The sequence below is a fragment of the Cotesia typhae genome, unplaced genomic scaffold, assembly GCF_013202065.1.
Source record: "Cotesia typhae breed Kobodo isofemale line unplaced genomic scaffold, CoteBio_Ctyphae contig_123, whole genome shotgun sequence".
In the NCBI taxonomy this organism is placed as follows: Eukaryota; Metazoa; Arthropoda; class Insecta; order Hymenoptera; family Braconidae; genus Cotesia; species Cotesia typhae.
The window spans coordinates 2163638-2177288 of record NW_027423715.1 but is presented as its reverse complement, the minus strand read 5'-3'; the positions used below and the strand labels follow the sequence as shown (position 1 = coordinate 2177288).

General features: G+C 28.5%; 1 protein-coding gene across 1 annotated transcript in view; it reads right to left on the bottom strand.

Annotated features, from left to right (window-relative positions):
• Positions 1-12998, bottom strand: part of Egfr (epidermal growth factor receptor) — a 43435-nt gene extending 30437 nt beyond the window's left edge. The window contains exon 1 of the mRNA XM_074257618.1: positions 12506-12998. Coding sequence (XP_074113719.1) covers positions 12506-12581 — 76 coding nt within the window. The 5' untranslated portion in view covers positions 12582-12998. The remainder of the gene's footprint in view (positions 1-12505) is intronic.
• Positions 12999-13651: the final 653 nt, after the last annotated feature.

The window sequence follows — 13651 nt, the reverse complement described above, 5'->3', positions numbered from 1 at the left end:
AAAACAAACATTACGAGATATGTAAACAAGTGTCTGCGTAATGTAGAAGCAAGTTACAAGTTAAGAAAAAATTATAAAGAAAAAAAAAATATATAAAGAGCGCAAAGGCATATGTTACCGAGTAAATGTACAGATGGTCTTTTTTTACGGACACTAAACACGATGAGAATTAATATATACTCTTTTAAATCGCGAAGGATAAAAACGTTTTATCTTTTTATTTATTGTAAGAAACTTTGTATGTGGGAGGTCATAAAAAATTGTTTATTCTTCAGATGTTCAATTTATTGGTTACTAATTGGACGATAAATCTATTTATTGTTATTTTTATTAATCTTTTATCATTTTATCTTGTTTACTAACTTTCTGATCTTTTTTAAGACTTCTGAATTGTTAATTTATTGCTTCAGCATTATATTTTCATTTATTTATTAATTCATGAGCGGTTATGATGGAAAAGAAATTTTTTTCATTAATTATTTATTATTTTTTAATTTAAATTCATGTTTTTATTGTAAGTAAATCTTTGAATCATTAAATTTTCATTTTTATTTAAATTTCTATTTCTAAAAAAGCAAATTTATTACAGTGAAAATAAAAATTACGATTTTTCCCAGCAAAATAAAAAATAAAAAAAAACTACCGATACTTTTAAATAATAATATTGAATCTACTTTTTATCAAGAATTTTTTCATAGAAAATTTTTTTTTCCGACAAAAAAAAATCGATTCAAATTTCACTTTGCATCTCTCTAATTTCCACCGAAATTATCTCGGTTAAATTAGATTATTTTCTACAAACGACAATTTTCAAGGGCCATAATTCAGACAAATGTTTTTCTCCGTAAAAAAGTAACTCAAATTTCATTTAAAGACCCGAGAAAATTTTTTAAAGTATCTTCCTTCTGTTTCAACTCAAACCGAAAATTGTCCTGTTGAGCAACAAAAAATGCATCTGTCCTCATTTCTAAACGTATATTCACCACATAATAATTAAGCAGCCTCAGAGCTGCGGGTATATTTTTTTAAAATTAAATAAAAATTTTCTAATTTTTTTGGTTTAATTTTAACAAACGTTTCCTAAAAATTAACAAAGTTTCTAAAATTTTGTTGCAGGGATTTTTCCTCAAACATTTGCTTAGGACATGAATAAATTTTCCCTCATAATCACCTCCAACTATACTTTCTATGTAAATCAACAAATTTACTCTAGATAATTTGGTTAAAAGTTTAGACGCAAAGTAGGTTTCTCGACTCTTCCGTTCCCATCTCACCTCATCTTTATATCGAGTTCCCATCCTCCATACACTTCATCCACTTTGAGTACTATACAAGCATTGTAGACTAGAGTAGCGTGTAGTATAGTATTATTATACAATATATGTATAGAGAATTGAGAGTAAAGAGAGAATTTAGTGTGTACTTGAGACGTGTAACGCAATACCCAGGTGCTCCTATGTCAACCTTACAGCGGAGATTCGGGTCCTGTCCTCTTAATTTTACATGCTGGTGATACGAGTGCTCTCATAAAAACACCACGATGGGTGGCCAATGCCCAACAAATATATCAATCCATCTATTTACTTACGCGTCAATGGAATAATAAGTTTTATTTTTCAACAAATAAAATTAAGCTCTAATGTCCGTTCTCGAGATCAAAGTCAAGATTCCTCTTGCTATTGTGCAAACATAATCCCAATCCCTGGCACATTTCTCTCTGTATACGTAAATATTTATTATTTGTCATTTATTATATAAATTTGTAATACAGACGTAATAGCAACTCTATAAGTTGAAGTAATGCAGGATTGTGAACGGCCGAGTTCACTTGTTCGTCCAGTCTCTGGACATTCACCCCAGCACGACATCTTTGTATGTGTTCAGTGTATTTGTATGTTAGTGCACATTGATACACTCACATGTGAGAAGTAAACGCGACCGCAAAAGTTAACTAAACTCAGTAGAGTACCGGAGGAGAGGAATCGCATCTTTACTCTTTGATACCGACCTTGTCTCTGGAGACATATCTGGGCTGTTTTTCTTTTCTTGAAACTTGTTGTCTATAACACTAATGTGTTATGTGAGTAATGGTGTATTGTTGGCTGTTAGATCCACTGTATAGTTGTGTAGTGTCATTGCCCATCTTCAGATTACTTCACTAGTAAGTGCACAGATGCCCAATATGGTAAAACAGCAGCTTCTGATCAGTGCTCCCAGTCTTTGTACTGCTGAAGATTCTTTACTTCAACTTCTTTTTTTGGTGGATCGATAAATATTATTTACGGTGGAAATAAAATTTTTTTTTGTTAATTTCTTGGTAATAATTAAGCAAGAAAATAAAATGTAATGAAGGAATTTAAAATTGGTTGTAAAGTATCTTATCGTAGAATTTTGAAAAATTTGCAGCATGGAATTTGTAAAAATTGTTGTAACAATTTAAGAAAAAAATCTTGAACCAAGAAAATTAAATTCTTCAATATATGTATTTTTCTTGGTTCAATATTTTTTATTGATTTTGGTTAATTTTATGAGATTATTAAAAAAAAATTACGACTTGATTCACGACAATAGAATTTTTCAAAAAAAATTTCTTCATTAAAAATTTCTTTTTCTTGAATTAAAAGAATTATTTATCAATTAAATAATAATACAAATTTGAATATTTAAATAATTAATTTTTGAGTCTAAAAAAAAATTCTTTGTTAAGAATTACATAAGCAAAGATCCTCAATAGAAGTTTTATATTTTGAAAAGTAGCAAAGATTTACCCAGTAAACTCGGCCCTATTTTATTTACTATTTTTGCTTTGTCTTTTATCTCTCTTATACACAATTTCCTTACGCTCGAACAAAATAATATAAAGCGTGTTTATTTATATTACCTATTACATCTATCTACTATGTAAAAATAGTATGTTTAATGTTTTGAAATATTAAGTTTCAGATAATTTAAAAAATTTGAGTAAGGTGCATCGGCTTGCTTGTAGAACCAAGTTTCGGCTGTATATTGAATAAAAAACAGAGGAAAATAAGATAAAAACTAAATAAAGAGAAGGTTGAATGAGCCACGAAAGTAAGCGGTGCACGTGTGTGTTATTTGTGCTTAGGATTGTGTTGGTGCCGCGAGCTGCGAGAGAGAAAGAGATAAATAATGGTAAGGACTGGGTTGAGCTCTCAGAACATGCAATCTTCGCCCATTGAAGACGCGATGGGAAACTGCATGGTTATTACTTACCTCAATGGGATAGAATATGTCGGAGAGAGAATGCACCAAGAAGCGGGAGGTTAAAGAATAATGACAACAATAATAATAATAATGATAATAATGAGCGGTAAAAAAATTGTTAAAAAAATAAGAGAAATAAGAGAAAAAAGAGGATGGTGTATGATGTTGTGTTGAGCTGAGGATGGATAAGAAACTCAATATCAAAGTAAAGGCTAAGAAGTAGAGAAGAGGTTCTCTTGCATTCTGTAACCGCTGCACGCAATCATGAGACGCTACCGATGCATCTTCAGATGATATGATGAGAAGTTTCTGGGTAATATTTAATTTAAATATTCTGATGTTGATGTTCAAACCGTTTATTAGTAAATTCTCTTTCGTATTTAACAGTAATTATTATTTATGTTTATATTTAATATCGTTGATTTGTAGAGAAATTCATACCGAGTTTTATGTCTGGTTATTAAACGTTTAATTGACTGCCGAGTCGGGCTGAACAAAAAATTCCAATGACTAAGATAGAAATTGATGCTAAAAAGTCTAATCCAAGTGATTTATTCACTGCAAACTGGAAAACCCACGTAGATACTGTCGGAGGACAAATCTTTAGAGATTTAGTGACTTTGTGTTTGATTTTATGATCTTATCTAAATGTCAAATATCCTCAGTATTTTTTGACAGGGTAATTATGTCGGAATGCTGCTCTACGTTTTTTTTTTTTTTTTAGGTGATAAGAAATCTACGAATTTAAACATATTTAAAAAAAAACTTATAGTGGAAATCTTTGCATGTAATTTTATTATTTACCTTCGATAAATAATTTAAAAGTAATCCATCGATTTTTTGATATTCTTATTTCATATTTCGTTTTAAATATCAAAAATATAAGAAATTCTATAAAAAAATTTTTATAGCTCAATTTTTCAATTTTTAACACAATTAATTACGATAAGTATTTTAAGTTGTTGTATATTGTGAGGTATTTTACAAAAGATTTCACCTAAAAGAGTGTTTAAATATCTGATTGGTTAACTTAGTAAAAGAATTTTTATGGATCCACTCGTTTAAAACAGGATTTTAGAGACCTTGACTGCGGGAAATCTTGAAGAAAACCTTCATCTAACTCATAAAAAATTACTCATTCTAAAAAAAATCTTTCTACTTTGTTTTTTCTCAACTTTGATCTCCCGTAGATATGAAACGATATATAATTATAATGAATTTATCAAAAGTATTGTCAATAAAAGAATTGCCTGTGTTTAGGTATCTAGTAGTGGGCTTAAAATATCATAAAAAATAAAATTCCAGAAATAAAAAGTGTCTGGTATTATATAACACAAAAGTGAGTAATTTATGAAAATAGATTTCCTTGGGTTCGCGATAAAAATGATATAGAAGACATAAATAACAGAATGTACAACCAGCGTAAAACATCATTTGAGCATCACACATTGAATTCCGGGCCAATACGGTTGCCCCCCTCATCAACCTCAATTAAACTTCACCGTCTTAGTTTGTGTGGAGACACACATGATGTGACTCACACAGACAAACTGTGACAGTGACATAGCTCATCGCAAACTATAACTTAAACTAAAACTCAAGAACAAGAACAAGAAGGAGGTATATTAGAAAGGGAATTAAATGAATGTCTCGCGCGTGTATGACATTAAATTACAATGTATTGAGTGTTATCGCGGACAGGAGCCTTGACTGAGTAGAAGTTAAACTGCACAACATAGCCGAGATTATTTTATCCTCGTATTTAATTTCCATCATTTATTTTACAACACACTGAAAGAATAATCAATACAACTGAACGTTCTACAGCGAATTCCTCAATCTCATTGCCATTGTGTATTTTATTGCCGACAATTATCACAAAACATCTTCAACAATTTGTCGTAGAAGTGGATCCAGCCTCCTCTCTCTCTCTCTCTCTCTCTCACTCTCCCTTATCCACCCTTTCTTGTTATATGCCTGTATTTCATTCAATATGTATTACATATTTATACAACATGTATACACGGCTTCAATCGGAAACATGTTGGTGAATTTCTTCGGAAGATTAGTGGTGTCAATGCTCGATAAAAGTATAAAAATAAAAATATTAGACGAGAATACATCCGTCCTATCTTCTTTCCTATCCTGCCACGCTCTTCTCAACCAGCCTTTAAATCGGCAACTACAAAAGAATCTCACTCTCATCTTGTCTCGGGGTTACTCTGACAAATTTATATCGCTGTATACATGTAATACATAACATTACATATTTATATTTATACTATATGCATATAATATGTGTATTGGTATTATAGAAATGAAATGTAATGTAATAGAAGGGGGCTTCGAACTTGTTCGTCGTTCAAGAGCAAGTCAGGTTTAACGCCGCGTTTTATCATATCTATCCGACACTTCCGTTTTATTAAATCTCTACTATTTTAATTGAAGGCCATTTATGTTTTTTATTATTATTATTATTATTATTATTATTATTATTATTATTATTATTATTGTGTCACCTTTTGCCTTTACCTTTACCTTTCAACTTGTGCTTTGTACAGTAAAAAGAATTTTAATTATGAATAAATTTGTCTTACTTAAGGTTATTATTTTTTTTTTTCTCGAGCCGGACTCAAAAACAAGGAAACATTTTCATTTGCATTTTTTAAAAAACAATTTTTTAATTAAGTTATTAAATTGCCCGTTTCAAAGATTAACGATTATGTATCTCGAATTTACGGAAATGGGTGTTTACTGGTATCATACTTTAATTTACATTCGATGCATCTTTTTAGGAGATAATGCAGGAAGTATTTATTAAAATTTTCCAGGTGAATTTTTTTTATTAAAATTATAAAAAATTTTTTTTTTACGATTAATCAGAAATTGATAAAAATTATTTATCTGAAATGATTAATTTTGAATTAATTTTAAGCCTCTGATTCATTTTTTTACGCAAACAAAAGTAATAAAAATAATGTAAATAATATGAATCATTAAAATCGACAAAAATTCAATTTTAAGAGTAAAATTTTTAAATAAAATATTATTTTAATAAATCCAAAGTATTTTTAGCAAGTTGGAATTTTAAAGGAACGAGGATGTGGCAACCTAGCGAAGGTACAACATAACACAAGAGTGAATGAGTGAATGGAATTCGTTTGGCTTTAGTAAAAAAAGGGACGCCCTGTCGAGAAGATTTTAGTGAGACGGGGGTGACCTGTACAATCCTATTTATCTCTACTGTATGGTCTAGATCAGCCGGTATGGTACATGGACATGGACCACTGGGAGTCTTTCTGCTGTTGAAAAAAAAAAAAAAAATCCAAATAAAATAGAAAGGAAAAAGAAAATACCCGTAAAGAAATGCTGGCCCGTACACCTGAGAAGGGCATTCAAGCTTGATTTCGAATTTCGTTATGCAAAAATAAATTCAATTATTACGAGTATGAATTTAAATTTATCCCAAATAATATGATTTTTAATTTTATCGATTTAGTTATTTTTTACATCCACTTCCACTTGACTCTCAAACTGAAACTCGCGATTGAGGTACGATAATGGACAGGATAAACCAGTTTGACTTTGTTGATGAAGGAAGAGAGGATGATGCTTCTATCCTTTTCAATGGAAAAAAAAAAAAAGAAAAAATTCTTATACTTATTCCAGCCATTCGAATCTGGACGCAGTCTCTTCCCGTCTATTCTTCGATGCAAGCTTTTCAATTTTTTTGTACTCGAGGATAATAACACAAAGTGAAGTAAAAATAAGAAACTTTGGATTTTAAATTTTAGTTTTGTTGCTAAAATATTTATTCAGCTATGAAATTTCTCGAAGAAAAACATCGTTAGATGATTTTACAAAAAAATCTTTTCGATCGATAATAAGTCCTATAATTAAGCAGAGGATGCTTGTTTTTTCTATTTAGGAGCATTAGTAAAGTATCTCACTTTGAAATTTTATCTAATCATGGCTATTAAAGCTTTAGTATGTACTTCAAGGATTTTTAACTTCGATGCAAGTCACGGAAGTTTAAAATTAAATTTTATTTATCTTTCGACCATAACCGTGAGATTTTTTTAAAAGAATACAGATTGTATTTTAATTGAAAGAATTAATAATTGTTATTAAGAATTAAGAGACAAAGAAATATCAATGAAATTAGTGAAAGTGAATTAAAATGATTTTTTTATGAATTCGTTATAATTATTTTTAAAAATATAAATTTAAGACTAAATTTTTTTTAGACTTTAGAATTTTGATTTTCTTTAAATTTAATTCGTACTAATTATAAGAAAAAAAATTTTAAATTACGTTAAAAAAGATATTAGATATTTGTTAATTTTAGTATGAAATTTTGTTTAAATTTAAAATTGCATTAATTTATGTTAATTAACAGAGTATTATTTTATAGTCAATAAATTTAATAATGAATTCTAAAGAATAAAAAATTTCCAGCAGCGCAATGTTCTACAATAATAATAAATAAGAGAATTAATTACAAATAAAGGAGTAATAAAATAAAAGTTGTAAATGGCTTAGATTCGGCGGGTGTATCATTTCATTAGTCCATTAAATAATTGTGTAAAAGCCGCTCCCTGTGGATGCTGCTCTCACACATCGAGATCCAGAACGTCATTACACAGAGCATACGAGTATAATAAACACAAAAGCCTTCATACTGGCTCTCGTGTCTTTCTACCAGACTGACACTAAGAGATCGAGTCTCATACTCCGGTTTCTCTTCTCTTTCATCTCTTACACACTTAATAATCTCGTATGAACGTCCATCAACATCTTATTCACAGTACATTCCCATGAATTCCAAACTCATTAACAAAACCTACAAGAAATCTACAACCGAAGGATCTTTTATGTCTTTCATTTAAATATTATATTCTTTATTAATTTTCATTCGACTCAAGGATCTTTTCTCAAGAATCATCAAATTAAACGACGCTTCTGCAATCATTTAAGTAAATCTCAGCAAAGTTATTATTAATTTACCAGTTAAAACAATTAAAGAAAAATCAAAACTACTAGACTCCAAAATATCTTTCAAAATATTTTTACAGAATAATTTTAATTGTTTTTTTGCGATACTATTGCTGATTCTTTAATTTTGAAATAGTTTTGAAATAAAATTCCAGTCTATGAACAAATGCATAAGCTGTAAAAAAAAAATCAACTTGATTCGAGAAAAAAATTCTTGAATTAAGTAAAATTTTTTTAAATAAAAAAAAAATTTATTAATTCAAGAATTTTTCTACTTAAATCAAAAAGATTAAGTTCTTCAAAATTATATACTTGATTCAAGAAAATTTTTTTTCTGGGTTTTTTAAAGAATTTGAAGAATCTTGTATAAATAAATAAATAATAATAAAAGCACGTGATCCTCAATGTGGATGATGACGTGTTCCCACGAAAGAGCATCGTGTCTCTTCTCCTCGATCTCATCCAGGTCAACACCACTTGAACCAATCTCGATGACAACTGATGACACATCAGTACCCGCAAATCATCATACATATTTGCTATCTGCTATCTACTCTGTTGATTATCATTAATGATTGATCATTAATCATTATCATTGCTGTTATTATTTCACTAAATACGACCCTATTATTGATTAAATGTCTTCTTTTGTTTAATTGCACTCTACACTTACATTGACCAACAATCTAGTCACAGTCATAGTGCAATAATAAATAATCAACAAATGACTAAGTCTAATGCCACTTGCTATGAACAATATCCTCTGTGTAATATTTTTAATTAGAAAAATAAGCGAAGGCTGCATAATGATAATATAAATATAAATACAATAAGGAAATAAAAAAAAAACCGCAAATTAGATGAATGTGGATAATTTTATGATAAAACGCTGAATAAAATATCTAATACAAATAAAATATTTATAATGAACCATGAATTGGACTTTACGATCGTGATTTATCGTAAATGTACTTTAGCATCAAGCTGCTAACCAATTGAGTTATCCTGGCCTTACTGTACTCGCGACAGCAATCACGGCTTTTAAAAGAGTGCATCAATGCATACATTCACCTCTACTTCTACTTCTTCATCATCATCGTGCTCGTCATATGTACTCTTAAATCTTTATTTGTCATATCACCCATACAATTCAGTTATATTGACTTTGATTTTTTATTTTTCCGTACCATTGGAGCCAACTTCAATTCCGTCTATTCTTTGTGCAAAAATTATAGACATTAATATAAATTATATTAATATTAATCCGATAAAATTATGTGTACGTTTTTTAATTACATTTAAATCAATAAACACTTTTAAATGATTTTCTAAAAATTGCATTTATGATTTATACGTATAGATTTTTTTGAATAATTTATTTTCTTTTAAAATTTATAAAAATTTTCAAATGTCTCATTTTTAATGTTTTTTTTTTTCTAATTAAAATTTTTTAAAGTTAACTTTAAGGTACAGAAAAATTATCTAATTATTTAAATAATATTTATGATTTGCTTCAAGAGATTTTTATCAGTATGAAAACATTTGAGAATTGGAATCAATGTTATATTTAAATTATACGCATAATTCTATATCTTCTCGATTTGATATGTTTGATATGTGAAGAGATTTACTATTATATATATATATATACAAACAAAAATACCGTGTAAGATTGAATGACTAATTTATGTATTTGTTTTTTGATTATTGTTATGGAACTTTTATATAACTGAGTTATATTTTATTTAATATACTCCAATAAATTATTTTGAATATTAAATATTCTAGTGCCTTGAAATTAAAATAAAATATTACTTTGGAAAATTTTTTGGATACGTTTTCTATAAAAAGACTAAAAACTTTCAAAAATTGTGCACATTTATTTTTGGAGCAATTTTTACAATTATTGAAAGTTTTTTAATTAAAAAAAATACGTTTAATTTTAAAGATTTTGGAGTAGTTTTTAAAAATTACTTTTGAACAATAAAAAAATGTTGAACGATTTTTCAGAATAATAAAAAAGTATGCAAGTCAAATTTTTTAATCCAATATTGATAATTTGAAAGAAAAATTCCCTGAATTCCGTCAAAGTTGATTTTTTCAACAACTTTAGATGAAAACTTGAGAATCTCGATGCACAGCGAAATAAAATGAAAGCAAAGACATATAAGAAAATATACAACAAACTTAACACGATGAACAAAGAAAGGTACAGCAGCCTAACACGAGGACAATAAAATAAAACCAGTCTCAAATCCAAGTCTAGTCCTCAATCTTGGGTTCCGTGTCCAGCATTTTTTATATAAAAGAAGTCACACTTTGACGAATTGAGGAAAAAGAGGATAATAACAATCATAGCAAATAATGACAATAATAATAAAATAAAAAAGAAATAAATGAAAAGGCAACTACGACAGTACTGGTGGATAAAAGAAAGACATGAAAGAAGAGTCAAGGTGGAAGGTAGATGCACTATATATCGTCTATTCCCTGTTTTCAGTCCTAGCTGGGCTCGGAACCAACCACTAGGAGTATGAAGTAGCAAATAAAGTAATATAAAGTAAAGAGAGTTTCTGAGGAGTCACTGGAGGTAAGAGTCTCAGTCTCAATCTCAGTCTTGGTAAAGGTATACAGTGTAGTATAGTGTAGTACAGGTATAGGTTTATATTACGGACCCAGGACTCACATCAGACCTACTCGGATTCAGACTTAATGGTTGGCTGGCTACCACTCCTCTGTCTATGCCTTCCTTGGTCAAGTAGAACGAGTGGGACAAGGAGCCGGTGCTTTGTAGCAGATTCGAGTGAGCTCGATGATGTTGAGGCATTTCGTTCCTCCAGCATACATCCTAGCACTATTATATGTTTATATATATTTTATAAGCGTATGTGTATGTGTATTAATATAATACAGGTACATTTCTTTGCCCAGGTCTCCAGGGTCTCGGTTTATAAAATATTAAATTATTTTATTCACGCAAACTCTGGAATTTTAGTACCTAGTACACATACGCACTATATATTGCTCCTACTGGTATACTCCATGTATTTCAATATTTTAATATTTATATTTGTTTGAGTTTATTTTTTAACCAAACCGTGTAATATCCAGATAAATAAAATAAAAATCAGGCTCTGCTCTGTTCTGACAGAAGGCGTTTATTGATACTTAAATTTAGATACATATCATAATATTTTAGGAGTTAAATTTCAATTCGATTAATTATAATGTTTGCAGTAAATTATCTTTTGGAGTATTGATTTTTGTTATTTAATTATTTAAATTACTTTCAACCTAGTAGTTTAATTTTTTTTTTTAATTTGTGGTTTGTAAAATGAATAATTTTTTATTTTTTATTTTATTGAAGTAAAAATATCAAAATAACTGAGTCTTATAAAAATTCTAACAATCTTTTAAAATTTTTTAATAATTGTTTTTCTTTAAAAAAATTTTTTTCCTTAAATTTAACAATTTTTAGAATTTTTACCTGGATATTAATATCAAAAAATTTATTATCAAATAGATTTTAAATATCATAAATTAAAAGAATTTAAACTTTCAGTATTTAAGTAAAATTTTTGAAACACATACTACCTTTTGTCAGAACAGAGCGTTTACTATTCTCAAACGAAGATGAGCGTCTCGAGTGTACATCAACAAACCGAAATTTCATATTCGTATCAACATGATATGAATAAAACTCAGTAATAATAAGCCGTAAAACAGAATATATAAATAATATAAAAGCAGCGTAGCAAGTGTTTTATATTTTCTTCTCGCCTTATAAACATCTCGGTAACGTGAGATTTTTCAATTCCAAAACCTCGAGCAAGACATACGCTGATGTTATCTTGATACTAGAGTACTATTTATCAAGTTGGTGTTGATCAAATATAGGTGTTATCTTGAATGCGATAATCAGCATAGCGAAGATTATTCAAAAAAATTAACGTTTCTAGTGAAGATAATTAAAATTGCGTCGCAGCAAATAATACTTAAGTTAGCCGACAGTTTAAAATTTTTTTAATAATTAAATTAGAACAAAAAAATATTTTTAAAAAATTCCACTTACAGTTTTTTACAGGTGAAATTTTTTTTTAATTTTTTTAAATTATTTTTTCAATAAAAAAAATTCTAAAATTTTTTTTTATCATTTTTTCAATTAAAAAAAATTCTAAAATTTTTTAAATGTCGGCTAACTTAATTTTAAATCGCAGCAATTGTAATTAATTTTAAAAATAAAAAATTTAGAACTCCAAAAAAAAAAAATAAAATATCTTCTTACCTCGCTCTTCAATAACTTCTGCATAAGTAGCTGCCAAGATAGAGAGCAAGTAGATTCCAACTATGGCTCTTGCCATTTTCCTTTAAGTTGTCCAGGACTCAAAGTCTCTGGTAACAGCTACCTCCACATAAATAACGGGAAACAATGCATATCACTTGACACTCGCCTTTTTATAAAATAAACCACTGCACTGGTTTAACACTTGCTTTTTATTTACTTATTTATTATTATTATCTTTTTACAATCAGCAAAGCTGTCACTAGAATCCTGCAGGCAGTTTTCTTCAAATTTATTAATTGCTGCTGGTTTTAATAAATAACCATAAAAATAAATCACCAGATGTCTCTAATCACTAAAAAATATCACTTGTTAAAACTCTCGACAGTTTTCAAATTATTTTATAAAAAAATACTCGGTAAAAAGGACGGAGGAAAAAATGTAAATAAAAAAAAATAAACGTTTGTGTTTAAAAAGCAAACGACATTTGTCCACGACGCACTCGCACGCTAGTCGAGTCGGGAATACGCGCGGCTTGTCAGTGGTTACACTAAATCCCGCGCATGCGCAACAGGTAGCGCCCGTTAAAATACGTAAACACCCGAAGACGTTACTACAAATAACCGAAGATTTACGGAACACTACGAAGCGTCATTCCAAAAGTTTTGCATCAGAAAATTTGTCGTATCGCTGTTCAACACATCAAGGCAATCAAAATAAACGCATTAATTAATAAAAACAAATATTTATTGATGCTGGAATCATTTATCTGAAGAAATGTAATTTATTTTTCGGTATTTAATTAATTTAGCACATATTTAATAATTATGACACTGAAGTTGGCAGATATAAAAATTTTTATAACCTGAAGTTGATAGATTTAAAAAAATTTTTAAAATCAACAGCTGACGGCTCACTTCAGGATTATACATTTTTTTAGATATTTATAGCAATTAAATTAAAAGTTTTCACATGTAAAAATTAATAAAAATTACAAGTGAAAATTTTTATAAGCATTTTTTTATTGTAATTGATTTATTAAAAAAATTTTTAAAATTAACTGACTGCTAACTTCAGTATTATTAATAACTTGAAAAATTTTATAACAAATAAACTATAGCAAAAAAAATTGACATCTAGAAATTAGAA